This window comes from Alternaria burnsii (assembly GCF_013036055.1).
Source record: "Alternaria burnsii strain CBS107.38 chromosome Unknown 693, whole genome shotgun sequence".
Taxonomy (NCBI): Eukaryota; Fungi; Ascomycota; class Dothideomycetes; order Pleosporales; family Pleosporaceae; genus Alternaria; species Alternaria burnsii.
The window spans coordinates 869,409-895,950 of NW_024066117.1; the positions used below are offsets into that span (position 1 = coordinate 869,409).

Sequence of the window (26,542 nt, forward strand, 5' to 3'; positions counted from 1 at the left end):
TTGAACATCATGCTGCTGGCGCTTCTTAGAATCTGGCTGCATTAGAGTAGCGAAGTTGTACTTATCGATTGGACGTTTATCATGTCTCACTATGTGATTTCCTGGACATGACTGCATTTTGACACTGCGCTCTACGACGTCATGGCTGCATCGCGTACCTACAGGATGTGCTTCGAACGTGTCGGATCCAAATATATCCCCTATCTTGGGCTTAGCGCGTCATGGATGACGTCAAAATTCTGTCTAACGGACTCCCAGCCTCCTACAACATCTCGTCTCATTCAGAACCGATTGCCCAGAGCGCCTCACAAAATGCATGTCTCTTGTACAATATCTTGCATCATTAGAACTCAGTGACTGAATATCGGGAGCAATGAACGACTGATTGCTGATGATGATTCGGCTACTTACACGAATGACAATCAGTATCTTCCCACGCTGGCTATACCTGTTCGCCTCTGCAGTGCAAGGTGTAATCTAGTGCTGCAATTGCGAAGGTGTTATGATGGCATTATCCAGTTCACCTCTAGTGGCATGATCTATTGTACACTGGTACTACTTCTGATGGCTGATCGGAAACAGTCGAAAGCAATAGAATGCGCGTCATCGTACATCACCCCTCCAATACGCTTGCACACTAACGCATGCTCTTAATCTTGCTTTCTCTCAATCGTTCAACAGATTCAGCCAAATCTCTTTCTGCTCCTTGAAAGATTCGTCTTCGAGAACACCGCGGAATGCCACTTCAGCTCCCAAGAGCTCTGCTTCGACATCTCCTCGCTCCAACTCTTCTTCATCATCACTGTCACAGCTATCATTGCGCCTCTCCAAGGCATCAAGCATCGCCTCGCCCTTTGTCTCCAGCTCCTCAATTCGCTCATTAGCCAAAGCGAGTGCTTCCCTTAGAGTGGACTCTGTGTCTGCAGCCGCTTGAGTAGCAGCCGAGGTAACTTGAGATGTGTAACGTTGCAGTGTAGCCTTCAATCTCAGATTACGCTGTTGTACCTTGCCCTTAGTTCGGTCACTCTTCTTAAGGCGAGCGACGGTACGCATGGCATCGTTGAATTGATCCACAAGCTTGTCATGCTTGGAGATGAGTACATGGAAGCGCGAATAGAGTTGCCTCCCAGCTATCGTGTCCTCCTCATGGCGGAACCTGAGTTTAGCCGACTCTTGTTCCATCTTCAAGATGCTGCGAGCTTGGTCTTCGAGGTCTTGATGTGCGGCCTTGAGGTCCTGTTCTTGCTTGAGGGCGAGTGTGCGCCAGTTGTCTCGATCGCGACGCAGGAAAGCTGCAAGCGACTGAGCCCAAGATAGTTCACCCAGGAGATCATGCTTAGATCTTGAAGCTGTCCGTAATAACTTTGGAGATGGCAAGGTATGATGGTGACTGGCGCCGAAGTTTCCTTCACTTGGTCGACGGGATTCGAGCGCCAATGGACTCACAGGCGCAGAGACATGTCGTGTAAATGATTCCAGTAGTCGCGACTTTGGGTTTGGGGTAGTTGCTGAAAAACTAGGCATAGCGACTGCCATGTTTGATGTTGTGTTTGTTGATAGTCAGGTCCCAAGATTGGGTGGGATATGTTGAAATGTGGCGTGGGTTACAGGCAAGGGCGCTACAAAGAAGGTGAGATAAAGAGTCGTGATCGCAGGGCCGAGCGCAAGACGTCGATATATGTCACAATTCAACAAACGATGTGTTGTTTGAATGTGGGGTTAGCGGAAACAATAGTCGACAGCCGACGCAACGTCGCGTCTTGCATAACACGTGATCACGTGCAGGCGCGATGTGGATTGCTGCTTCCACGCTCACCATGGATCCGCCAGTATGGACAGACCCTGACTAAAAGGAAAACGAGATGAAGGTTTGACATGGAGAGATAAACACGAAGCGATGAGAATTGAGAGCGCGTAATAAAAATGACGATTATTCGGACCACAAAAGAACACCACGATGGTGCCATCGCCTACCGAAAAGTACACCTAAATGCGGCTCAACATACTAAAGACTAATTGCAACAAGCTCACAAAGCTATGGCTGCAGCAAAAACACCAATGGAACCTCCGACCAGGGCCATCACATTTGGGATTGATCCAGCAGGTGCAAGACCAGTGCTCGTTGCAGCGGTACCAGATCCAGACCTTGAAGGTGATGTCGCTCCTGTCCCTGAGCCAGTAGATGCTGAAGTTTGAGTCGCTGAAGCTGATCCCGACGAAGACGCACCACTTGCAGTCACCAAAGCCACCACCTGGTAAGCTTCCATATCTTGTAGCTCGCTTGCCGACAAAACACTCTTCGTCTCGGTGGTACTGAGACCTGGGATGCTTCCGCGATTGGTGGCATCACAGGTTAGGTCAGCTGTTGTCATCGCACCTTGCCAACTGCAGGCGATGTCTACAGTCCATGCGCCTGGACTCGGGTCTGTGAGGTGCATCTCATATGTCTCAGAACCTTGTATGATGGTGTAAGGTTCGCAGAGGGAATAATCATCGCTGGAAGCATCGTCCTGACGGCGCATGCGAGGCGCGGGTGTGGGCATCGGAGTCGAATCAGGCGCAGACGGGTCATCCGTGTTTACTGCAGGTGTCAGCACAATCTTCCGACAACCCTTTGCAACATACGCATATCGGTCGGAACTGCAGAGATACCCGCATTGTCTGAAGGACAGCTGTTCTGGTAGGTTGTTGCGCTGGCATCGGAACCAAGCACGGTGAGGGTGCTATCGAACTGGAAGAGGTTGAAGATTGTCGCAGACTCTTGCGCAATGGCAGTACCGGCGAACAACGCAGCATAAGTGGAAGGACGCATATTGAAAGTGTGATGAGGATGGACTTGGAGAGATGCAGTGCTGCTGTTACGGCAGACTGGGCTTAAAGTTATACATCATTTCCTGCCTATCACGCAGCCCGCAGTCAATACTACATTATCTTACCCGAGCAGACGCCACCATCGCTTGCAGTGTTCAGGCGACGAATCGCGACCGTTACGTGCCTGGTATGTGATGATGCATCAGCAAATACGGGCGGCGGCGAAACGCGCTACTAAACTCAGGGGCATGCGGGTGGCTGGAAGCTCGCAGACTCATCGTGACAAACACATTATGAAAAGATGGCAAAGCAGAAGGATCATTCGAGATCCGAGAACGTCGTTGATGCGATGCGATATCTGAAATGCGGAGGTGAGTTCACCCAAAGCTTGATTTCCAAGGCCAAGTGCTTGGCTTACTTGATGCACCTGGCGAGGCAGTCATCATGTAGCAGAAGGAAAGAACATGTTAAATTAGGCGGTGCCGCATGGATGATTGCTCGATTGGACATGGTTCAGCTTGCGGCTGATTTACTGCTCGCATGGCCGGGGGGCAGAAGACGTCTTTCTTCTCTTTTTCCAGCGAAAGCGCGAGGCAGATGTGATGAGATACGGTCCTTTTCTAATTTCCCACAGGGTTCGCAAGCGTCACCAAGCATCTAGACTTACGTGTGAGGGAGTGCGAAAGGAAAACCAGTATAGAGAAGAAAGGAACGGCAGACTGACGCTGAAGCCTGGATTTTTGTTGAGGCGGAGAGCGTGGGCGTGTTGTTTCCCAACTCTCCAGGTCGTGTCCATCTCCAAGATTTTCCTTTGAGAGCAGTGGGCAAAAAGAACATGCATTTTAAGCCCGTCAAACAGGCAAAAATATCGTTTTCCGACACCGGGAATCGAACCCGGGCCTTGCCGGCACTGTACAGTGAACTGACTCTGCGAATGAGAGCGGCAAATCCTAGCCACTAGACCATATCGGACTTGGATGGAAAGAGAGGCGATTGTTAACATTATATCATCGAGCACCAAAATTGAACGACAAACGAGCCGGCCAAAGAACATGAAAAGTTTGCCGGACAAAGTTCGAAAGACACTACCCCACCAGCACTAGGGAGCCCACAGAGTGGACCTTCATCTCACGAAACATCATTGAGAAACACTAGTCATTATTCGTTATGGCGTTATAGTGTGGAAGAGCAGTAGCGGACTGCCTTCCAAAACGCTTCAGGAAGCAGGCTCGAGGCCAACGATATCAATGGCTGCTTCAACACGCCTATTCAAAACCAAATCCCGCTTATAGACAATTTGGGTACTTGCAAAGAAACGACTGTTCAACCCATCACAGGTGTATCCGCCCTCTCAGGTAGCGACTGCGCAATCGGAGCCAGTCCCAGCAGCTTCATGCCATTCTCCAAGACGACTGCAGTCGCTTCATACAATGCAGCAAACCCAGGAGTCACCTTGGCATCTTTGTCACCCTCAGCATCTTCATCTTCATTTTCCGCGAAGCACTCGGCAAGTTGGTCAGTCACACTAGAGAGATACGTAACGACACCAGCCGACTCGAGAGAGTGATATGTTGCATTGACAACCTCGGGATACTGAGCCAAAACGCGCAAGAGATTGGCTGGGTCTTCTTCAGCCAATGCCTCATAGTCTTCTTCTGACAGTCCAGCTGCAGATTCGACACCTTTCAGTAGCAGACGGAGTTTGGCCAGCCAGTACTGCAAGTCCGGTCCTGTTCCGAGCTTGAAGGAAGCCATTGTGCTCGTGTCGAAGGCGTGTGTGGTGGTTAGACGGGTCGAGAGCTCTTGCACAAGCAGTGCAGATGTCGCCAACCCTTCTTTGGTATCGTCGGGACCGCCAATCATTTCAAGCTTCTCAGCATCAGCTTCCGAGAAAGCTGTCATCGCCTCCTCACATGCATCCAGTATGCCCTGTGGCTTATACCCTCTCCCAAGCGTCGCAGCCATCTTCGATACCTCACTGAACTTGACGTGGTGTAGCTTGCTGGCGAGCTCTTTCATATCAAGTGCTTCCAAAACCTTGATGAGCTGCGTGAAATGCACACTGTTGTCACTGGCCACCACGTATATCATCTTGTCGAACGAATATTTTCTCGACCGTTCGAGGACGGCAGCGAGGTCTCGGAGGAGATAGGTGCTGCTACCGGAGCGATCGCGGATGATGGCTGTACCAGACTTCGCACCTAGGTTCTGCATGTGGATAATCTGAGAACCTCCACTCTCCTCTGATATTCCCTTCTCTTTCAACATCTGTTCGACCTCGACCATGGTATCGGAACTGATCTGCGACTCGCCCGAGTACTCATCGAAGCGCACGCCTAGTCTCTCGTAGAACTTGGTGTAATTGTCGATGTTGACGTCTCTCACTCGCTTCCAAAACGCCACGAGTTCTTCGTCGCCCTCCTCAAGCTTCTTGAATGCTTCGTTGCGTTCCGCAAAGATGCCCTTGCTTTCGATCTCGACCTGTGCCTCTCCCTTGTCTTCACCTTCCTTCGCTACTTCGTCGCGCGCTTGCTTACTCGCAGCCTGTTCTGGCTTAAAGTCCTCTTCTATCTTATGGTAGACCTCCAGAAGGTGACCGATAGGATCTGCCTCGTATGCCTCTTCTGAGCCGTACTTTGACCACCCAACGTACAGTAAAGCGATCGGCTTACCCCAGTCTCCGAGATAGTTGACGCGCGTCACGTCCCATCCCATCAGCTCGTGCAGCCGGCCGACAAATGCGCCAACAATGGTGCTTCGTAGATGCTTCCCCTGAAACTCGCTGGTGATATTCGGAGATGAGAGCTCGACCACGAGTTTCTTGTGTACGCCTTCCGTGCTAGCAGAAGATGGGATCGATCCGTATCCATGTCTTCGACTCGAGATGTACGGCAAGAGAAAACGGGACAGCGAATCTGGCTTGACGAAAACACGAAAGTGAACTCCTTCTAGGAACGGAAGGAGGAAGAGTGAATGATCACTTGGAAACTAGGCTTGCTTAGCGATTTCGATGGTATACAGGGTCAAGAATGGAAGGTACGTACCTTGTTCATGAGCTCAACAGCCACTTCATCAGCTTTAGCACCAGGCCGAAGCTTCGGAAGTATGACTGCCAGATCTCCATTGAATATGTTGTTCGGCCATTGGATGGATTTGTAGGCTACATCGATGTCACAACCTACAGCATCTGCTAGTACCTGGGCCAGGTAGGTACGGTACACATCGAGCGGGTTGGCAAGCACTTCCGCGTTCTTGACATCGGGAATCGGGACACTGAGATCCAAGGAACCAAGAGACTGCTCGAGCGCATCCATTCTCAGTTGATCGCTGGCTATGTTCTTTGTTGACGAAGGCCTCAAGATGACACTAATGGACATGCGCTTAAGGTGCGACTGTCAGAATACAGTGCGGTACTGAGCAATGAATCAGACTGAATTGAACCTTATGGCACAGACAGCCTGAAATGCTCACCGGTGATGCTCTTCAGCCTCATCATAAGAGAGCAGACTGCCACGTCGAGCAGGCAACAAATCTTGGACTGTCGTGTTTCTCCACAATTGGTCCGCTTCATGCACATCATCAACTACGATCAATGAGATAAAGGTATGCATTATCTTGGAGGCGCACGTATCGTGGGGTAGCTTACTGATTCGCTCCACCATCCGCCTTCTCGTGTAAGTCATGTTTTGGGCGGGGTAAGCGCTGTCATCATTCTTCAACCAATGGCATTTTTGCCTTCATCTATCTCAACTAAGACCTTTCCATACAGCATATCACAAGACTACTGCGATACGTGATCGATGAGTATTGAGTCGACTAATCCAACTTGTACCACTCGTGTGTCCGCCTTCGCTGCAGGACAGTCCCACCTGCTGTGGTTCTCGTGGTTATGTCACGAACATCTCTCCATATCCGCTTCGCCCTTCTCGCAATAGTTTCACACCACTGAGGTCGGTACATGTGTCCTTCCCCAACGAACCTTACAGCATAAATCAACAGTATCAAGACCAAGTAAAACCAGATGAAGGAAACCAGGTTACGCTTGAACTCCACAACAGGTTCCTCCATCGAGAAGAAAGATGTAACAAGACTGAGCGGGCCAATGAATTGAAGCATCAGGACTGCGATATAGTTGTTCTGCTGCATCATTCGAGCCCCGGTAGAGGCTTCCTCCTTTTCGCATTGATCCTGAAGGCGTGACAAGACTCTATAGAGCTTTTGCAGTTCCTCAAACTCTTTGTTAATGCTGTGGAGCATCTTTCCAAATTTTGATGCATCAGATTTCGCAGTGGAGTCACGGAGATAGCTATGGTCTCCATTGGCCGCGAGAAATCTCTCCCAAGTATCCATGGTGTTATCGAGAATCGGCAACAGGATACGGAGGACGTCAAGCATACGATGATGCCATCTTAGAGAGTGAGAAATTCGAACGTCCGAAGCTTCGTACAAGTTCCACACCACTCTTTCCCACTCCTTGCGTATCTGCCTCACCCGATGCTTCAAGACTAACAGGAAGTACTCTCGTGGATCCCAGATTGGATGGTTTGCGTCTTCTTTTCCCATGGTCATCTGATCGGCGTGGAAGCCATCGAGTGAAAACTCGTCGTCGCCAAACTCCCGGTCAGGATCGAATTCATTGTCCTCAAAACCATAAGCGACATAGTGTTTGACACTGGTACCACATATTGTAAAAGAAATTTGTGCAGGGTAAAGGCCCAGCTCGCCGACTTTGGTTGTTTCAGGTAAAACTCGGGCAATGAACGACAAATCAACCCACTCTCGGTGCGGTTTAAAGCTTCTGTAGTTTGCATGGATTGTATCCGTTCGCATCGCGAAAAAGGGCAAGTGAAAGTCAAGTTGGTAGGAAGGCTTACCCTTGGTCTAGTGAATCATTAGTATGCTAATTGACTTGGACGAATAGTGTCTTACGGAAAGACTGACTCCCATCGAAGGACAGAAAGCGTGATATTTAGCTATGATGTCCTTGAGGGCTCTGTGTTGATGGTATGGCGCTGTCTCTGTAAGCGCAACAAAGTCGTAACCATCCGGATTTAGTATAAATCTATATCCCGACGTCAATAAGCTTGAAGTTCTTTTCTACCAAGCGGTACTCACATAAGGCGCCGGTCTGAATCTGGCAGATTCTTGAGTTTGAATCGCTGATATGGTTGGTCAGTTATGATTCACTGAGTGCGAGCTCCCAACAGGTATCGGGCAAGTAAGCAAGGCCTTTTCCTCAAAGACCAAAAAAGCACCAAATCAACGAATATTGTGATGAAGACATATTCAGGTACAAGTTTATCAACATCCGCACATGAAAACCAAAATGCTCGAATAGTTTGAGGAATGATTACCTCTTTCCGGAGTAGATTGTACAACGCCCTTGCTTTCACTGGAACATTAGGGCGTCTCGAACTAGGAGAATACCGGGTTGAAGCGCTTTCTGCATGCTTGTCTCCTATGGTAATCTGAGGGGTGGTCGTAGCAGGATTGTTGTGAGTCCTGCCTTGAGTTTGATCGTCTGAAATGAGAGGATTCGGTGGAGAACCTGATCCATCGTTGTAAAGTATTCGGGTAGGAGGTGGTTGAGATGAGTTTGGATGGTAAGCGCTATACGTTCGATCATCCAGCCAAATGGTTTCCTTAGTCTGCTCGTCAAGGTCGGCCTTCCTGACACTCCCGTACAGACGGATAATGGTTTCTAGGGTTGGCGAGACGAAGTCGTCTTCATATGGACGCAAGAAAAGCTCAACACTTTCGCGCTTAGGTTCCAATGGCAAAAGTCGTAATTCCTCCACATATGAAAGGTCTTCATCAGGAGTCGAAGCTTCGTCATAGATATCACTCCACCGCTTTGCAAAGGAAAAAAACGGGAATTGGTTGTTTGGCACTATTTCTCCTGGAAACGCGGGATTTCTTCGCATTTTAGTGAAGCTCTTAGGTCAAAATGCTTTGCAGTGTAAAGATACGTACTCGCATGCGGTCCTGCTTGGAGCACCATGCTCATCAGAACTCTGTTCATGTATCATCTGGAAGAGCCGGCGTTGAGGATATTATGTGCATGCTAAGGTCCACTAATCGCATGTTCCTTGACACTGTTGATACAACAAAAGGTGCGGAGCGCGAAACCGGTACCCAAGTTCCCATAGAAAGCGGTCGAGAGTCAGTATATGTACTCGAGCGCTTGAGATCCAAGGGATGAGCCCACGACATTCTGCCACGTATTATCTCCGTATCTTGGATACAATGGGTCATATTCGTTCCACTGGGTCATGATCATACGGCGGTGGGCGAGTGCATGCGTGAGCTTCTCGCTATAGCCGACTCGAGACACGTAGCTTGCTGCAAATTTCGCTGTATTGTGAGGCTCTCACGAGGCTTTCGTTCTTGCCTTCTTTTGCATTTAGGTGAGTGGGTGCCGTTGCACTTGTCGAATCACTCGCTACATTTGATATCAGCCTTTGAATTCTGCCGGCAAGGCAAATTTGAGAGGACAAGCCATGTAGAAGTCGAGGTGGCCATCTTCTGCATTGCATCTCCTCAAATTCGATTCTGTGTAACATAGTCCCAATGAGGGGCAGCTTTGCGATCGGATCCGTGGCGTTGGGCTCCGGGGATAGCCGAATCTCACTTGCATATGAAGGACGTTGGGCATCTACATCCCGAGTTCTTGACGGCAGCCCGCAATCGTTGTTTGCCTTGCGAATCATGATCTGGAGATAAAAGTTCCGTAAGGCAAACCTTCACCGATGAGCGGGGGCACTCGAGCTTGTTGGAAATCATGAGGCTAGACCACCGGGCGTCTCACTGGTAAATTTGACGAAGACAGCGCGTTTCAACTCACAGTAGTAGCTATGTATGTGGGAATTCTTCGCGGAATCGAGTACGCGAGTCCTTGGATCGAGACTTTGAGGACGAATTTGGGAATGAGTTCCAAAAGATAGTTTTGTTCAGAGAGATCGTAGCTACTTTTGATATATTTCCACAGCCCTCCTATTTTCTCGCCCATACAAGCCGTCGTATCAAAGCTACACACGCGTTAGGAAGCAAACACAAAAATCACAAGGTGAGTTGCATTTGGTGATTGCATGTGAACTCACCCGTCTCTCTTCGCATAACTCGGCACCTGACACAATCTGTTGCAGAGGTGCGCCACTGCATACAACTGTATTCGTGTCGAAAGCTTGTTGGTTACATGGATGTATATCCATATCGGGTGCCGGGGGCTTAACCCAAATTTTATATGCATTGGAACTGGACAAAGGTCTGTAACCCGAAGGGCGTGACAGCGCTCGTATGGAAAGAGCCGGACTATCTGCCTTTTGCAACTGAGATTTAGCGGCAGATGCTCGCACTTGTACTCTCGTCGTTGTGCAGTACGCACATCTTCCATATCCACACCCTGGACAACCTGCGGAGGAGATAGGAATGCTCGACTTTCCACAGTAACACTTTACAGTCAGAATTCGGTCGTGGGATATCGTGAGGCGCCCACTCACACAATGCCATATATAGACGTGCTTCTTCTTGGCCTGTACCAGTGTGAGTGCTATACACTTCCATTCGTTGAGTGTTTTCGTCTCGAACATACTAGGGTCTGGACAGGCGGAATGTAAGACCTAATATACGAACATGAGAATGCTAATCAGACGACCATCAAGAAGGGCGCTTACCGATCTAGCTGCCTGGATCTATGCGCCATTGACGCAATGTTGTCACAATGGTCCCGTTTGTTCCTGATTTCCACTTCGAGACGTCAACACGTCTACAGGACAATGAAGGCGAAAATTGACCGACTTCACTGAAGAAGAGTTATCTCGTCTTTTAATGGCGTACTTTTCTCACACCGCTGTTTCATGCAGTAGATGCGATAATCGCTGTCAAAGGCGCATAGAAAAAGGACCGCGAACCATTCTTCTCCGGCTGCGAACTGTTTGTACGACCTGTACAACCAGTGCAACCTTGCAACGCCCTTAAAAACTGCGAAGTCGTGTGGGTTTTCCTCGTGATCTCCTCGTGTTGCCATGAACAACTGCTTCATGCAATGACGGCAGAGAAAGGTAGAGCTGGAGAAAACTCAGCATGCATGGCGGGGTATCAAATGATTTACGTATACAGACAGCAAAGAGGCAGACCAATAGCAAGTAACCACGCTGCAAGAAGTATGCGCATATGTCGTGCATGACCGATGTTCGGAGAAAGCAGCATGTGTTGGTAGAACTTCGAGTTGTCTGAGCTGTCCGGATAACAACGTGGTGTGAGGTGAGATATAGGCAGCTGAGTGGTGTATGCATCTCGGCAGCCATACGTAAAGAGCGGAGTTCCTCTTCGGCTAAGGACTCATACAGCTTGAGCGAAGTTAACCCACCTGGAGCAGCGTCATATCTCTTCGAGTTTGTTTTAGTGGACTGCTCGATATATAGACACGTTGACCATCTCTCTGATCATCGAATTGACATTAGCCCCTTCAAGTGATACATAACAGAGCTTGATAAGAAGAGGGAATTTTAATTTTGTGCACCTTATCGTCCGCTTGGAGTACCGGATGGAGGGGTTTGTGAGAGAGTTCAGCACGGATCTTAAGGATGACTGTGGAGGGGGGCCGGTATTTGTGGGGTGGCAGGTCTTAGCGCGAACAGCTGCTCGCAGTCGCGCAAGAAGAACGCGTCGGACGGTCTTTCGACCCTTGAACGCACGCGCCCCAGCACATTTATCAATCGCTGTTTCGATTTCGCTCATTGATAGTAACAAGCCATAACTACCCGTCAATGTAATGTTCTTGGAGCCCCACATCGTCCTTGGACCCACTCTCGAACTATGGGCTGCAAGCAGTGACATCACGACTGCAGGAGCTTCTGCATTATGTGTCTAGAGCTACCTAAGGAGGGTTGACGGCAGCTCAAATCCCCCCAACATCACGGTATGCTCTTTCCTTCTAGATTCTTCAATTTGACACACTCTGCTCTTCGACACACCAGCATTCGTTCATCGCTGACAACCACACTCAAGTATTCATCCGTTATTGCTACCCCGCTATCCACCATGTCCAGCACTCTGAGCATCAACTCAACTTTGAGCTTGCCGAAATCGCAGTACAAGATTCCACAAATAGGTTTTGGGGTCTACCAATCCCCTAAGGACGTTTGTGTTGCTTCCTGCAAAAAGGCCTTCGAAGCAGGGTACCGCCATATCGATACAGCCCAGTACTACGCGAATGAGGAGCAAGTCGGCCAAGCGCTTGCTGAAAGCGGGCTTCCTCGAAAGGATGTATACATCACTTCCAAGATTCTGAGCCCTGGCGAGGATGTCGAGTCTACATACAAGAAGATCGCGGACAGTGTTGAGAAGCTTGCCGGGAAGGATGGTTATGCAGACCTGTTCCTCATTCACAGCCCCAACGGAGGAAAAGAGGCTAGAAAGTTGATGTGGCTCGCTCTGAAGCAGGCGCAGGAAAAGGGCATAGTGCGAGACATTGGCGTTAGTAACTACGGCATCCAACACATCGATGAGATTGCTTCCATTGATAGCAAGGCCAGCCTACCTGCTGTCAACCAGATTGAGGTTTGTCGCACTCGAAATCCGTTGCGCAACCGAACTAACAGAATCAACTAGCTCCACCCCTGGTGCCAACAGCGCGAGGTTGTCGACTACTGCAAATCCAAGAGCATCGTTGTCGAGGCCTACTGCCCGATCGTCCGTAACGAGAAAGCAAACGACGAAACTGTCGCTAGCATTGCCAAGAAGCACAGCAAGGAACCAAACCAGGTTCTTATCCGATGGAGTCTACAAAAGGGTTTCGTTCCTCTTCCCAAGAGTGACACCCCATCTCGCATCGTTGGGAACGTAGATCTTTACAGTTTTGAACTCGACAAGGAGGACATGGCTAAACTGGACGGTCTGGACCAAGGAGCCAAGGGCGCTATTGTTCAGGCAGTAACCAATGCTTGAAGTACCATCAAGAACTTGCACATATTGCACAGAAGTGTAGGTGAACAAATAGTCAAGAGACGTAGCGAGTGCATCTGCAAACAAAAGCGAACCGCTGTGTACGACGGTGAGCGCGTATCTATCGACTTTACACCTATCCGAATTCGAGTGCACTAGTTATGAAATGAGTTGCCGTTTTGCTCATAGTCGGTGGTCATTTTTGGTCACTCTGTCACGTAGCTAGCTCATTTGTTTGTGTGTACAGCTCTATGATACACACCGACAGGCGTGCATTGACTGGATATTCCCAGACGTGATTGTCTCTTTCTGGCGAAGTTTGACAACACTATCGACGACAACTGTCGGTACATTCCATTTTACGACAACTGTGAGCACCACTAGCACCACTAGCACCACTAGCACTACTAGCACCAGTCGAAGCAAGGGGTCTATTTCCAACGTAAACCCAAGCACACTCGGAGATCAGCTATTTGAAAAGGCCTAGCGGTGATTTGTTCGCCAGTCATAATCATGTGAATCTGTTCAGGATACTGGACAGCGACACGTCGTAGCCATGGACTAATCCCATGTTAGAAACCAATCCATCTACGTACCTACACACATACGACGGAGTGCAAAGAAATCGTACAGCACGCGAGGGTGTGGTAAAAAGAGTAAGCACTAAACAATCTGCATTCGTCCGACTTTCGCGTGGCCCAAACTCCACGAGAAAAAAGTTCCAACATCACTCTATCACCTTGAGACATCATTGGACTATTGGCGAAGTACCCGCATTCGATCATAAGCAAAAAGAGTTACGAAAAGTGAAAAGAGAGAACTTGCCCGGAATCGAACATCACAGCAAAAAGATAGTTCTAGAAGGTCTTGCCCGGAATCTGAATTACTATTAGCAGATGACCAGAATTGACTGGGGGCTGAGTCTCTTACCGAACCGGGGTTGCCGGAAGACACTGATTTTGAGATCAGAATCCGGAGTGATAACCGCTACACTACAAAACCGATACGAAATCAAAATTTGGAAGCAATATATTGTGTGGCGTTTAAGGAAGGAGCGATGAGTGTGGGGGAAGGTGCGATGGGCGCAGACTTTTCTGGTTGGCTGTAGTGGGGCAGTGGGGGTAGTTGTTCGAATGGCGGCAGTGGGGCTCTTGAGAAACAACAGCGCGACCCCAAACCCAACCTGGTGGTAGTTGCATGGAGAAAAAGCGTCACATAGGCCGATGTGCAGTATGAAGCTCGTCTTCTATTCTCAAAATCCTACAGTGTGCACGACAGCACTATGCTGCGTCTATTAATACCAACCAGCAGTAAACATATATGAGGCAGGTGAATACAAGTCGCAAGGCTGCGCAATGCCTAGTGGAATGCCGCCTGGTATCACAAAGGAACACCGCGAAAAGAAGAACACGTAGCGCCATCGCTAAAAGAACACGACAAAAGAGAATGCTGCAAGAGGGTGCCTATCAGCAAAAGAACTTGTATACCTTCTTCCACCTGGGCCACTTCTTCTTTTCTTCACGTTCCTCTTCGATCAACACCTGGATGTTCAGCTCACGGATGCCGGTCACGAGATCCATGTTGTGCGAGCGAACGACTGAGGTGCGGAACCAGAACTTGTAAGGGAAGTAGAAGGCCAGAGTGACTGGTAGTGCGAGGTAGACGCTGAAGAAGCGTTGGAGACGTTGTGACGTGGACAAAACAGCCATGTCGATTGGAGCGACGGAAACGTAGAACTGTGCAATGAGAACGAGGATGTTGAGGATGAGGCCGACATAAGATCCGATAAGACCAGGTTGAGAGCGGAAGGCAAGCTCATCAAGGGTATGTCCCTGCACCTTCCATCCCTGACGGAAGCGGATATGCGCGAGACAGATCGAGAGCCAAGTGAAGACAGCCGAGAGTGCAGACAAGGCAAGTAGCCAGTTGAATGCAGCATCTTGTAGCCTGCGGTCCGCACCGGCTAGGAAAGCGAGAAGACCAAGAGCCGAGGCAAAGGCAATGGAAACAAGGGGACGACCCTGGCGGTCGATGTAGGCGAAGATCCTGGGGGCTTGATTCTGCTCAGCCAGTGCAGCGAGCGTGCGCGAAGAACCGTAGATGGAGGAGTTGCCGACTGAGAGAACAGCAATCATGATGACGGCGTTGAAGACAGAGGGCAGCCCCTGAATGCCTGCGTTCTGGATGGCGATGACGAACGGTGAGGCAACAGCGTCGGCATCGTTCTTGTCTTGGAGCAGTCGCTTGTCATCGTAGGGCACTAGCAGTCCGACGATGGTTAGGGAGACAATGTAGAACAACGAGATGCGCCAGAAAACCTGCTTGACGGCAGTGGGAAGAGACTTGCGCGGATTGGCCGTTTCCGCTGCAGCGAGACCAACAAGCTCAGTTCCAGAGAAGGCGAATGCGGCGTTGACAAAAACACTGCATAAGCCCTTGAAACCATTGTTGAAAGGACCTGGGTCGCGCCAATACATGCCACCAATATAGCCTCCGTCTGGACCTCCGCCTATGTTGATGATGATACCAAGGATGATGAAGCCGATAACCGCGGTGATCTTGATAATGGCAAAGACGAACTCGGCTTCACCATATCCTTTGATACCAAACAAATTGATGACAACGATCAAGACCAGGAAGACGGCGACCCAGGCGTTGTTGTTGACCTTGTCACCATTCCAATATTCGATTGTGAAAGTAGCAGCGACGATTTCCAGTGGTAGTACGACAAGCCATTGAAGTGCATAGTTCCAACCCATGGCGAAGCCCCATGCAGGATCCAAGAAGCGTGTCGAGTATGCCGAGAAGGAACCGGCGACGGGAAAGAGCACTGCCATCTCGCCAAGTGCGTGGACGGTAGTGTACAGCATGACACCTACAAGGCAGTAGCAGATGACGAGCGATGCTGGACCACCGTTTGCTAGTGCTTGCCCTGAGCCGACGAATAGACCGGTACCTGGGAAAGTCAGTCGGCGGACCCCGCTTATTAGATGCATGCCAAACCATACCTATGGAACCACCGATTGCTATCATCTGCAGATGACGACCTTTTAGTCTCCGCGCAAGTGGTGAGTTTGCAGTATTCGCTGCTGCGGCCTCTGGATCGAAGACGTTCCCGTCGGCGCCTAAGCTTCCCTTCGGCGTCATCGTCATGGCAAAATTCGGGTCCCGTTTGAAGCTCTCGATAACCCTCCTACCCAGTCCATCCTGGTACCGTGATGATTCGCCATAGTAGTCGGACCCTTGCGAGGCTCTCCCAAAACTCTTCTCGGTGCCGTACATGTCGTCGTCTATCGTCATGGTGGCTAGGCGCAACGGCGCGATAACAGGCGACGAAAAAGAGTGTAATTTGCAGCTGTTCTGCACGTCGGTTGGTGTCGCTGCAGTGCAGCCGTTGGAGGTATCTGCTTTTTCCTGTGCGATGGGCGCAGGGGCGGGATATGAGTGCGATGCTGACGAACAGGCTACTTGGGCTTAGACCTATTCTTGAGGCGCGCGAGCTCAACTACGGAACTGAGGCGCCCAGGGTCAGTGTCCTTTCCAGAGTGCCGGGTAGGGACTATCGACTAGGATGTGTAGCGGCCGGGGTGCATCTGGATTTGGCCTAGGCGTGGGAGCGACGTTATCGCGGCGTGGCGCATCTATGGGTTCAGTACATACACTGAGCCTGTCCAAGGGCAGAGTCGTGCAGAAGTGATGTGACTATTGGTGACAATACCATCGAACGATGTGCCTGGACTGCTGAGATGTTTGCACGGAGCACGGCGAAGTGACTGACATCCCTTATCGACGGCACAATGTCGCACATTCGCTCCTTCTTCGCTGAGTTCGCTCTTTCCGCCTCCACTCTTGGAAGCGGCAGACACCGACGAACCGCCACAGGTCCAACAGCCCTAAATACCGCAGACCAAATGTCACTCTCGGTCACTTAACTCTATTCTACACCACTCCAGATTTGCGTCTCGCGTGTCGGACCAAGTAACGTCTTTAGGCGCTGGTTGCCGGCGCTACATTCGACGGCGACCTCGGTGTCGAGTCCTGGTGGCGCTTGCGCAACTTCCCCAAGTCCAACGGTGCACGGACCGCCCTTATCTCCAAGCCACCAGTACTGTTGCGGCATGTGCGCGCAAGACATGCCACCAACCCCACGCCCAAGGCTTCCAACGTCCCCAACCACCCTTTCAATACCCCCATCGCATTCTTCAGATGCTCCTTGCTGCATTGCTTGACTTTTCGAGCTTCTGTATCGTGACTACGACCGGCACGACTTCGGACTCGACCTTTCACAGCACCCGTTGACCCGTCCCGCTGCCGCAGCATTGGCGCATAGTTCGACATGCTGCTTTAGGCACTGCCCCTTCATGCTCCGTCACGAGCTCGCTTCCGGCCTGGAACGTCTACGAAACCAGCACCCTAGCAAATGCTCCGCTCTACCGTCTGAATGGCGACGCGATGGTCGACATGGATATCTGGCCACCCTGCAGCCTGCAGCTCGCAAATCAGCCTAGCCATTAGCTTACTGTCCCATTATGTGTACCCATCACGCGCGGCCGTATGGAAACCTCCATGATCGCGTCGCGTCGGTAAAGACGGGTAAATCATATTACGTCTTCCCGATCCATATCGCTTGATGACCCCTCTGACGGCCCTTATGAATGCATCCTGCCATATGCAGGGGCTACCAAGTATTCCAATGCTTCACAATCTAACCTCGTGTTCATCCGATGCAGGTACAAAGCCTAAACATCGCTTGGTGTTTGAACGCTGAACTCTTGAGGACGCGCATTACGACGAAAGGATCGCACCAACACGGCGCCGCAATCTCCTTTGACTTGGGTGTGTTATGCCTGTCGACCGACCCAGCTTTAGAGAGGACGTACACCAGCAGTACGCCCCGCACACTATCGTCATGTAAGAACACAACTTCGCTCATTGCGAATCAATATACATATGTGTTATACTCAACCCTTGTACCTTTTCTGCATCAGTCAAGTACCTCCACCAATGCATCTGCAAAATCCAATATCTTACCTCATCGTTCGCTGCCGTCCTTTCTCTTTCACCAACTCGTTATCCGTAAAATCTTACATGTGCAATTTCGTTTGCCAAGCATTTATGGACATGACGCGATGTCGTTGGGGAGTGCGATTTATTACTGGTGTGGTCAGAAAACGCCCCAACCCACATGGTAAGCCACCACGGGTACCTATCACACGTTCGCAACGTCTTCTCCCCATGTCATTCGTTGCCTGTATCGAAAACGCCTCCCGAGGTTGTCACATGGAACCTTACCAACTCTCCACACGAACACGCCATTATTGTTCATGGTCCCGCAGGCGAATCTGGTCAATAGTTGGCGTGTGCAAGAAGCTTCTACCATTGTCTACATTGTAGCGAGGGCGCACGCCGTTTATGCACTGATGCACAGACCGATCTTCCCGGCTTACCTTGCATCGTCCGAGGAAGCAGCTCATCGAAGTGGCGTACTTGTCAATCTTTCTCCCTTATGATCGGCTTGAGCGCTGACAACTTGAGAAATATGCGTTTGCTTTGAGGAAACAATACTATAACCCTTTCTTTCCATTTGGTCTAGCTATCCCTATCAAGAATTGTGTACTGCGGTAGCTCTGGAATCCCATGTCTACTGTTTCATGGCCCTTGCGGCTCTCAGCGTAGCACAGCATTACCGTACCGTTACCACCGTATGCGCCACCTCCCACATTTCGGCTGTTAGACCTTTGCCTCGTGCGCATCACATGGCAAACCTCACACATTCGGCGTCATGTCAATGCGTAGTGCGGTAGACGGCCTCTAAGGACTATGATCAATGAGGAAGCTGCCACAGGCAACAAAATGTCACTAATCTAACTACACTGGACAAGTAGTGCGCTTTCGACATGTCGGTGCGAATGTCACCGACATAACCTTCAGCCGCAACATCGGTACTTTTCTGCAACGAAGATCATTCTCGGAACTTTGTCAAGACCAGATGTCGTACGTTGTTGCACGACGTATCCAAATTCGCCATCGACTCCGACGCCGCATATACATCACACCGCTTCTAAAATGCCAGTGTGCAACGAAAGAGCTTACATCGAGCGCAAGTATATCCTTACTGATTCAGCTGCTGTACTTCCATGTGTATTTGTGTACACGTGTCGTTGTACGATGTTGTCTTGCATTATCGATTATCGTTGGTCCCGGTACTTTGAGATCGTATCCAAGGGAAAGTATGGTTGTCACAATGTTTAAATGGAAGACTTATTGGCTAGTTGCGAATGAACTCAGCTTCAGTCGGTATGTGTTCGTATGACGAGGCCACAACTGCCTTTGTGCAATACCGACATCGGCTGGTCGACATAGTCCCTGCTAGCTGCTCCTCCATTACACACGCAACTGCAACAAGGTCAGCTCACAAGATGGAAGCTGCTGGAGCCCAGTATGGACATCGCCTAAAGATCTAAGGGCAACTAGGATATCGCTCGAACCTCGAGTGTGTTTCGTATAAGCTATTATGATGTTGGCACGAGTGATAGATATGGTGAGCGAAAAATGTGCATAGTATAAGTACGTATCTATGAGATTAGAATGAGTAGACAATATGAAAATAACATGTGTATAGGTATCCCAGAAATGGACCAACGCCGGGAATGTATGCCGTGAAAGTGCAAAAGTTCAAAGAGGTAAAAAAGAAGCGAAGAGAAGTGAACGTCCCCTACGCAACAACCGGGATCAGAAATGGTTAAACCTCCACAATCTCACCAAAAATCCTCAAGCCTCCTCTTCATCCTCAACCCCATCTTTCCAAATATCAAGCCTTCTCTTTGAATTCCTCTTGAGGTGGGGTCAACTGCGCAGGACCTTCTTCTTCAACAAACTCGCCTTCGCCCAATTTTCCTCCAAATGTCTCCACCTCTTCAACTTCTTCCTCTTCCTCCTCATCTTCTTCTGTGATGCCCAATATCTCTCCACTCCTACGTCCTTGTACACTCGTCCCTCTACTACCCATGCCGCTATCTCCGCTTCTGCTCCTCCATGCGCCACCGTTTGCATGGCCACCATTCAGAACACCGGTATTGACATTGAGCATGGGTCCTTTGAAAGGGCTCCTCTTCCTCTTTGCAAAGATGAGACCAGGTGATTGTGGAGGAATACTATTTCCGTTTCCAAAAGCGGCGCTGGACTCGTTAAGGCCGGGTGGGAAGCCAGAACGTACAAGGCGAATGTTGGAAGGGAAGCTTGAGGAAGTTGGAGTCGCAGGGAGGACTTTGATGCTGTTGTGGGGGGACTTGGAGGGCTTGTGTGAGTGGCCGCTTACAGAAACAGCGGGAGAGACAAGTGAAGCAGAGGATGTGGATGAAGCTTTCGAGTGCGAATGGTGGTGGTGTGGCATACTGCGGATCGAAGACACAGATGAGGAAGTAGATTTCCGGCCTCGGAGACCACCAGAAGAACGACGATACGAGGATCGCGGTGTCAGTGGGGCAGGGGATGCCGAGAGCCTTCTCATGGAGCCTGAGCCGTGAGTTGAACCTCGGGGTCGAGGACCTGGTGTGTGTGGCATCGGCGGAGACTTGGGATTTGTATGCACAGAAGAACGGTTCGCTGTACTTTGCCTTCGTCTTGAATCTGAAGACGTGCTTGGAGGTATCTTCGGGGACTGTCCACTGCTAGCTTTTGAACCTGGCGACCGTGCTCGTTTTGACGTTTCTTTTATCCAATTCCTGAGTGACAAAAGGTGATTGATGAACGGCTGCTTCCGGCGCCGCTTGGGCACGAAGCCATTTGGAGAGAGAAGGTCGGGGTTTGTGGACACAACTTGTAGCATGCTACTGCGAGATCGCCGCCGATCCAAATCTTTCGCGGGTAGTGGTGGACGTGATGAAGAATGAGATTTTCGACCTCGATGGGTATCGATTGGTGGCAGCGGCTTGTCGTCTACGGTAAGGTTGGGAGAGGTCATTGATTCCGGCAGTTTTGGAAGCTCGGGAGCACCTGTTCGGAGTTAGATCTGTTTTCATGTTGGCAGGCACAATACTAACCATGCAAGCTGCTTCGGTTGATAGTCCTGCCGCGACTCTTCGGTGTGGTTGGAGCATGTATGCCCTCTTCGTCCGACTCTCTGATGGTAGGCGCGAGTTTGTCAAGTCGGCTACTGGCAGCACTCAAGCGTCTGAGGCTCTTGGCCTCTGCTTCCTTTTCTTTGCGTTTGCGCTCTCTTCTTTTCGCTTTGCGTTCCTCCTTTTCTAGTAGCAATGCCCACCAGCCAGCCAATGAGTCGCATCGTTGGGCCAGCACGTTCTCAATCACCATGTCAATATCCACACCAGCAGCACGCATACGGTGCAACACCTCCTTCTCCAATTCGGTCGAGAAGGGCGCCGGCTGCTGCAGCTTCAAGATCTCCTGCTGGCGAGGTGCATGTTCCGACAACCAAGGGTTTTGTAGTATATCCGCCAACGTAGGTCTCAAGATGGGCCGTTTTGAAAGTAGCGACGAGCACAACTCCCTTGCTTGCTGTGGAAAGTGTTCTGGGTACTTTGGTTCCTCTTTTAGTATCTTGTTCTTCGTAACCATCTCGTCGTCCTCGTCGAAAGGCAGCTCGCCGACCAAGAGCGCATAAAGGATGATACCCAAACTCCAAACATCCACCTTTTCACCCGCGTATTTCTCGCCCTTGAGCATCTCTGGCGCACTGTAACAGATGGTTCCACACCATGTCTGCAGGTAGTTGGACTTGCCCTCGTACTCGCGTGTGAATCCAAAGTCGACCAACTTGACATCGCCATGTTTGTCCAACAGTATGTTCTCGAGTTTGAGGTCGCGGTGGACACAGGACTTGTTGTGGACGTATGACACGGCACCGACGAGCTGCGTGAATATTTTCTGGACTCTGGAGGGTTCGAGGGCGCCCTTGGCTAGGAGGTAGTTGTAGAGTTCATCGCCCTGACAGTACTCGAGTACCAGCCAGACCAGCTCCTCGGTCACTATGACCTCGTACAGGCGGGCGATGTGCGGGTGTATGAATTGGCGGTGGTGATGGATTTCGCGCGCGAGATTGGCGTCGTCTTTCTTCGCGCTCTTGAGCACGACCTGTTCGTGGTGAGCGTGGTTCCTCCATGGCAACTGTGGTCACGGTACCTTTGAGCCATTGCTGAGTTTGTGCGATGCCAAGTAGACCTTGCCAAAACTCCCCTTGCCTATAAGTTTCCCCAGTGTATAGTTGCCGACGGTCTTGAGGTCGGTTGCGGCGAACTCACTGTTCCCGTGTCAGCAAATTACCGCGGGTGAAACACGCACTCGGCGCGCAAAAGAAAGGAAAAGGCTTACTCGAGTAACTGCTTGTACGAATTTGCAAGCTGCTATAATTCCAGTCTCAGCATCAGTCGTGCTCGAAATGCCAGGCATGCGCCTGAATGTTTTGCTTGTTGCGGCGCACAAGCGCGGTTTGGCGGCAACGGGACAGTACATACCTTCTTCCTCTGGGCCTGAATCTCAGCCTGGGCTCTGAGATTTGACTGCATGGAAGGATGCGCCGCTGCTCCGTGGTGTCGCCTGCGCAACCAGCGTCATCTATGGGTTGCAGGAGTTCGGTCTGGCGAGCGAGCGCCGCGGAAGAGAGGAACGGGTCCTGTCGCAGCGAAAGTGGAGATAGCCGGAAACGCCAGGGGCCTAGGGCGTTCGAGACGTGCGAGGATAACAATACTAGCTTTTGGCCGACCGGGGATGGCAACAAAGTGTATTAATTGTGAATACTGCGGAGGGGATGCGGCCTACCGTCAGATCTCTCCTGAGCTTCCGGTGCTGCCATGGATTCGGGGAGCGCGATCCTGGTCGCAGATCATCCACATGCCGCTTCTCTGGGAAGGTGTGGGACGACCAAGACAGGGCGACGGCTACATGGCCATGGGCGGTTTATTATTGTTTGTAGCGTACTAGTTACTAGCAGACACACGACACATTATTCATATCGATGCCGAAGAAGTCCGGGAAGAAGAATTCGCTTCTTGCGTTGGTGTTACACAAAAGTACCTAGTACCACAAGAAGCGAAATCCGAGGAACCAACATCGAGACACATCAAGTCGGCAATTATCATCTACAGTTTACTACTCGGCCCTCCGATATACGTCTGCCCTAGCCTCAGCATGTCGACGGCCTCTTGCACCATCTCGTCCACAATTTCCTTTGCAGGCTTAATATCGCCGATTACCCCCGCAACCTGGCCCATCAAGAACGGAATATCCACATCCTTCCCGTCGTCCATGTCCTTCGCCAGCGGCACAATACCCGCATCCGTCAGCTTCTTGATCTCGTCCTCGCGCGCATGCCACTCTTTGATGTAGTCGTTGTACTTGACGCGCAAGGGTCGGCCACTGACAACTAGTGTCCGGCCTGTGTCTGTAAAGTCGGCAGTAACTACATTTTCCTTGTGCATTTGCGAGCAGCCGGCCTCAGTGGACGCGACGAAGCGTGTACCAACCCACACACCCTGTGCGCCTTGCATCAAACTGCTTGCCAGGCTGCGGCCGTTGTAGATTCCTCCTGCTGCCACTACCATGGCTGGTTGACCTGTGAGGGGGCTCTTGTATTTGCGTGCGATGTCCACGACGGATGGAATCAGGATACTGTTCGCGATATCGCCGGTATGTCCTCCGCCTTCTCCGCCCTGAGCGCATACAATATCCACACCTGCGTCTAGTGCCTTCTTCGCGTGCTTGGGGTGTCCGACCATGTTCATAATCAGAATGCCTGCTTCGTGCAGCCTCTTGATCGTTCGCTCGGGTGGTACACCAACAGCGCTGACGAACAGCTTCGCGCCATTCTTGATTGTGACTTCGATGAGATCGTCGAGCTGTCCATGTGTGTAGTCATGGTTCGTCTTGCGTGCGCTGCCACCGACTTGTGGAAGCGCGAGGTCGACACCGAACGGCAGGTTCTTGTCTCGAAGGTTTGACTTGAGGTCGTCGATGATGGACTGAAGCTGTTCAGGGGTGTATCCTAGACCTCCAATCACGCCCAGGCCGCCAGCGTTTGATACGGCAGCCGCGAGGGGACCACCAGATGTGCGCGCCATGCCGGCGAGTATTATTGGGTACTGGATGCCCAGCAGCTTCGAAAGCGGCGTTTGCAATGACGGGGGCGACATGATGGCGTAGGCTGTAGTGATTGAATGGTGTATATTTGAAGGAAGATAAGATTATCACGTCGGATACTCCGAACGTAGGTTTAAATGGTATGCTTCTGACAGAGCTGAAGCTGTACGCGACGGCATAGCGAGCATGGGCATGTGGATGCTAAATAGCGGCCGTGCCTGGAGGTATGCTCGACGGCCAGGGGTTTTGCGGGGAAAACGTGGGTGCATGAGCCGAGGCATCTACGATTCGACTCGTCAACGTCTCTTACAGTTCACCGTTACCGAGATTCGCCCGTTTCTAATGGAATGACAATGTATACGTGAAGAATGTTCAACACTCGAGACTAGCAAATCATTCTAGCCATCGCCCATCATGTGAACTGTCATGATTTCGGAGCCATTTTAGTGGATATGATAACAATGTCATTGTCAGAAACCACGCTGGAAGCTGCTACGATCAACATGGTTTGTACTCGAGTTCAGACATCAAGCTTATGTGCACATAGTGCATACAACCACCTTACCCTGCTACTAGGTCTCCCCATGTTCTGTTTCCTCCAATGCACGAAAGCCGGAGGTCCTGCTCATGATGATATTCAACCGCTTTTGCCCCTCGTCAAGACAATCTAGCTGCGCTATGATGTCCTCAAAACAACGTGCAAGTTCTGTTTGACATGGCAGATTAGAAGCAACATTTGCAGATTTTCAAAGAAATGGCTCGAACGAAGAGTGAGTGTCTATGATATTGCTATTAGCGTTTGACTCCATTCATTTGCCCATTGGCTTGTGTGTGCCCGTTGACTTTTCCCTGTGCAGCTTGAGGCTGCGGTGGAGGTGGCGGAACAGGCCCGAATGGTCGACGCTCAGGTGCCGGTTCAACACCGTCTTCCTCAGTATCGTCGTCGTACTCTGCGCTATCTTCGTCTTCGTATTCGTACTCACTTTCCGTAACCTCTTCGTCCTCCTCGTCGTGCTCTTCATGATCCAGCTCGTGCATCGGTACCTGTCCCCGACCCTGTGCTTGCATCCCACGACATAACGTTTCCAGACGAGCGATCTTCTTCCGCTGATCTTCGGCTTCTTTGGTCCTCCTGGCAAGCTCTTCTTGCATCTTCTGGCGCTCTTCCACCATTTCGCCAATATTGCGGTTGGTAATATCCTTGTGGCGTTGTAGGTTTTGGTTCTCCTTTTCAAGACGCTTGGTCTTTTTGGACATCTCTTCCATCTCTTTGCGGAACGTAAGGAAGAGATCGTTCGAATTGTTGAGCGTTTCCTCGACCTGCATCTGGTCAGTATTAACCATGATGATACAGACCAACGAGGGGTTAACGGGTTGACATACCTGTTTGAACTTCTCCACGTATATGTTGAGCTGCGTGCGCAGCTCAGTCTCGGTTTGGGAAAACGTTGACACTTGACGGGTCAACTGATGCGACTTTGACGACTCGGCTTCCTGTTGTTTGCGCTGCTGCTCCAAACGAGCGGCGTGATACTGTATTTCGAGCTCTTTGAGTCGGAGCATCGAGTGGTATTGCAGTTCGCGCAGCTCGTACTGGTCAATGAACGATTTGAACTTTTGGCGAAACCTAGTTCGGTCAGTTCGTGCCACAAAGGCCGAGTGCGCCAGACTTACAGCTCATCCAGCTCTTGCTCGGCTTGATTCTGGGGTTCCGGCCCATTTGCAGCTGCTATACAATCATCCACGTCGTTGACAAGGTGCTCAAGACGCTCGTGCAGTTCCTGCCTGGCGGTTGATTCGCTGCTCTCGATCTTGTGTAGTTCATCCTTGAGTTTCTTGTTTTCTTTTGCAAAGTCACGCGACAGTTTGTCAAGTTTATCCTTCATCGTCGTGACCTTGTTCAGCTCAGACCTTTGCGCATCCTTCTCTTTTTGCAGTTGGTCTCCGCGCTTCTTCGCTTTCTGGTGTTCGCGCTCCGTGCGCTTCATATCGGATAGGAGTTCGGTATATCGTTTCTGTACGACTTCGAGACGAGACAGCGGGCCGTCCATGTTGGAAAGGAGCGAGGAGAGTTCACGGTTTGCTTTCTTGACTTCGCGTTCTGTCCATGCCATACGTCAGCCAGCGATTCACATGATAGAGCCCCAGACATCGACTGCGCCACCCAGAATGTCCCCTCTTCCGCAGCTCCGTCGCAAGATGTAGACGCACCGATTTCTAGTTCCTGCTCCTTGTCTCCCGCCTGGTCCAGCTCGAGTTGGGCAATCTTAGCCTGGATCTGCTTCTGCTGTTCCGAGGGGTCTGTCGCCTTCTTGCCCTTGCCCTTTTTGGCAGGCGCAGGCGCCGGGTTGTGCTGTGCGGGCGCCATGTTTGCAGGAGAGGCAGATGCACTGCGGCTTGCTTCGTGGTGTGGTCGGGACTGGGCAGACGTCGGTTGGTGCTGTTGGGCGACTGTTGCCATGAAGTCGTGACTCTTCCGTGTAGCGCTTCAGCTGTGGATCCCCTCGTGTTGCCCCCGATGGTTCCTCCGCCTATGCACTCAATCTCATGTATCCCCAGCGTGGTCCCCTATGCAGCCAAGTTGCGCATCCGTCTTGCAGCGGCCGCCTCTCTACAATGCGCGTCCAGAAGGTAGAAGTTCTCCGCTGACGTCTCGGAACTGCTTCGGGTGAAAACAGAGGTCCAGCGTAGT

General features: G+C 50.8%; 6 protein-coding genes across 6 annotated transcripts; 1 reads left to right on the plus strand and 5 right to left on the minus strand.

Annotated features, from left to right (window-relative positions):
• Positions 1–666: 666 nt before the first annotated feature.
• GT037_007947 (uncharacterized protein) lies at positions 667–2,812 on the minus strand (the record flags this gene model as incomplete). The annotated part of the gene is made up of 3 exons (XM_038932994.1): positions 667–1,342; positions 2,032–2,581; positions 2,626–2,812. The coding sequence occupies 3 exons, from the start codon at positions 2,810–2,812 to the stop codon at positions 667–669; spliced, it is 1,413 nt and encodes a 470-aa protein (XP_038784495.1).
• A 1,322-nt stretch (positions 2,813–4,134) lies between these two features.
• Positions 4,135–8,735, minus strand: GT037_007948 (nucleotidylyl transferase; the record flags this gene model as incomplete). Its single annotated transcript, XM_038932995.1, has 6 exons — positions 4,135–5,799; positions 5,856–6,203; positions 6,796–7,692; positions 7,741–7,873; positions 7,927–7,970; positions 8,166–8,735. 6 exons carry the CDS (start codon positions 8,733–8,735, stop codon positions 4,135–4,137), a joined length of 3,657 nt encoding a protein of 1,218 aa, XP_038784496.1.
• A 3,118-nt stretch (positions 8,736–11,853) lies between these two features.
• GT037_007949 (aldo keto reductase) lies at positions 11,854–12,759 on the plus strand (the record flags this gene model as incomplete). The annotated part of the gene is made up of 2 exons (XM_038932996.1): positions 11,854–12,372; positions 12,424–12,759. The coding sequence occupies 2 exons, from the start codon at positions 11,854–11,856 to the stop codon at positions 12,757–12,759; spliced, it is 855 nt and encodes a 284-aa protein (XP_038784497.1).
• A 1,463-nt stretch (positions 12,760–14,222) lies between these two features.
• On the minus strand, positions 14,223–16,056 carry GT037_007950 (amino-acid permease inda1; the record flags this gene model as incomplete). The annotated part of the gene is made up of 2 exons (XM_038932997.1): positions 14,223–15,712; positions 15,765–16,056. 2 exons carry the CDS (start codon positions 16,054–16,056, stop codon positions 14,223–14,225), a joined length of 1,782 nt encoding a protein of 593 aa, XP_038784498.1.
• Positions 16,057–19,567: 3,511 nt separating this feature from the next.
• GT037_007951 (serine threonine protein kinase) lies at positions 19,568–23,903 on the minus strand (the record flags this gene model as incomplete). The annotated part of the gene is made up of 6 exons (XM_038932998.1): positions 19,568–20,751; positions 20,799–21,849; positions 21,898–22,015; positions 22,087–22,118; positions 22,230–22,311; positions 22,885–23,903. The coding sequence occupies 6 exons, from the start codon at positions 23,901–23,903 to the stop codon at positions 19,568–19,570; spliced, it is 3,486 nt and encodes a 1,161-aa protein (XP_038784499.1).
• Positions 23,904–24,642: 739 nt separating this feature from the next.
• GT037_007952 (beta-taxilin protein) lies at positions 24,643–26,218 on the minus strand (the record flags this gene model as incomplete). Its single annotated transcript, XM_038932999.1, has 4 exons — positions 24,643–25,170; positions 25,234–25,477; positions 25,525–25,951; positions 26,062–26,218. The coding sequence occupies 4 exons, from the start codon at positions 26,216–26,218 to the stop codon at positions 24,643–24,645; spliced, it is 1,356 nt and encodes a 451-aa protein (XP_038784500.1).
• Between the last annotated feature and the right edge of the window lie 324 nt (positions 26,219–26,542).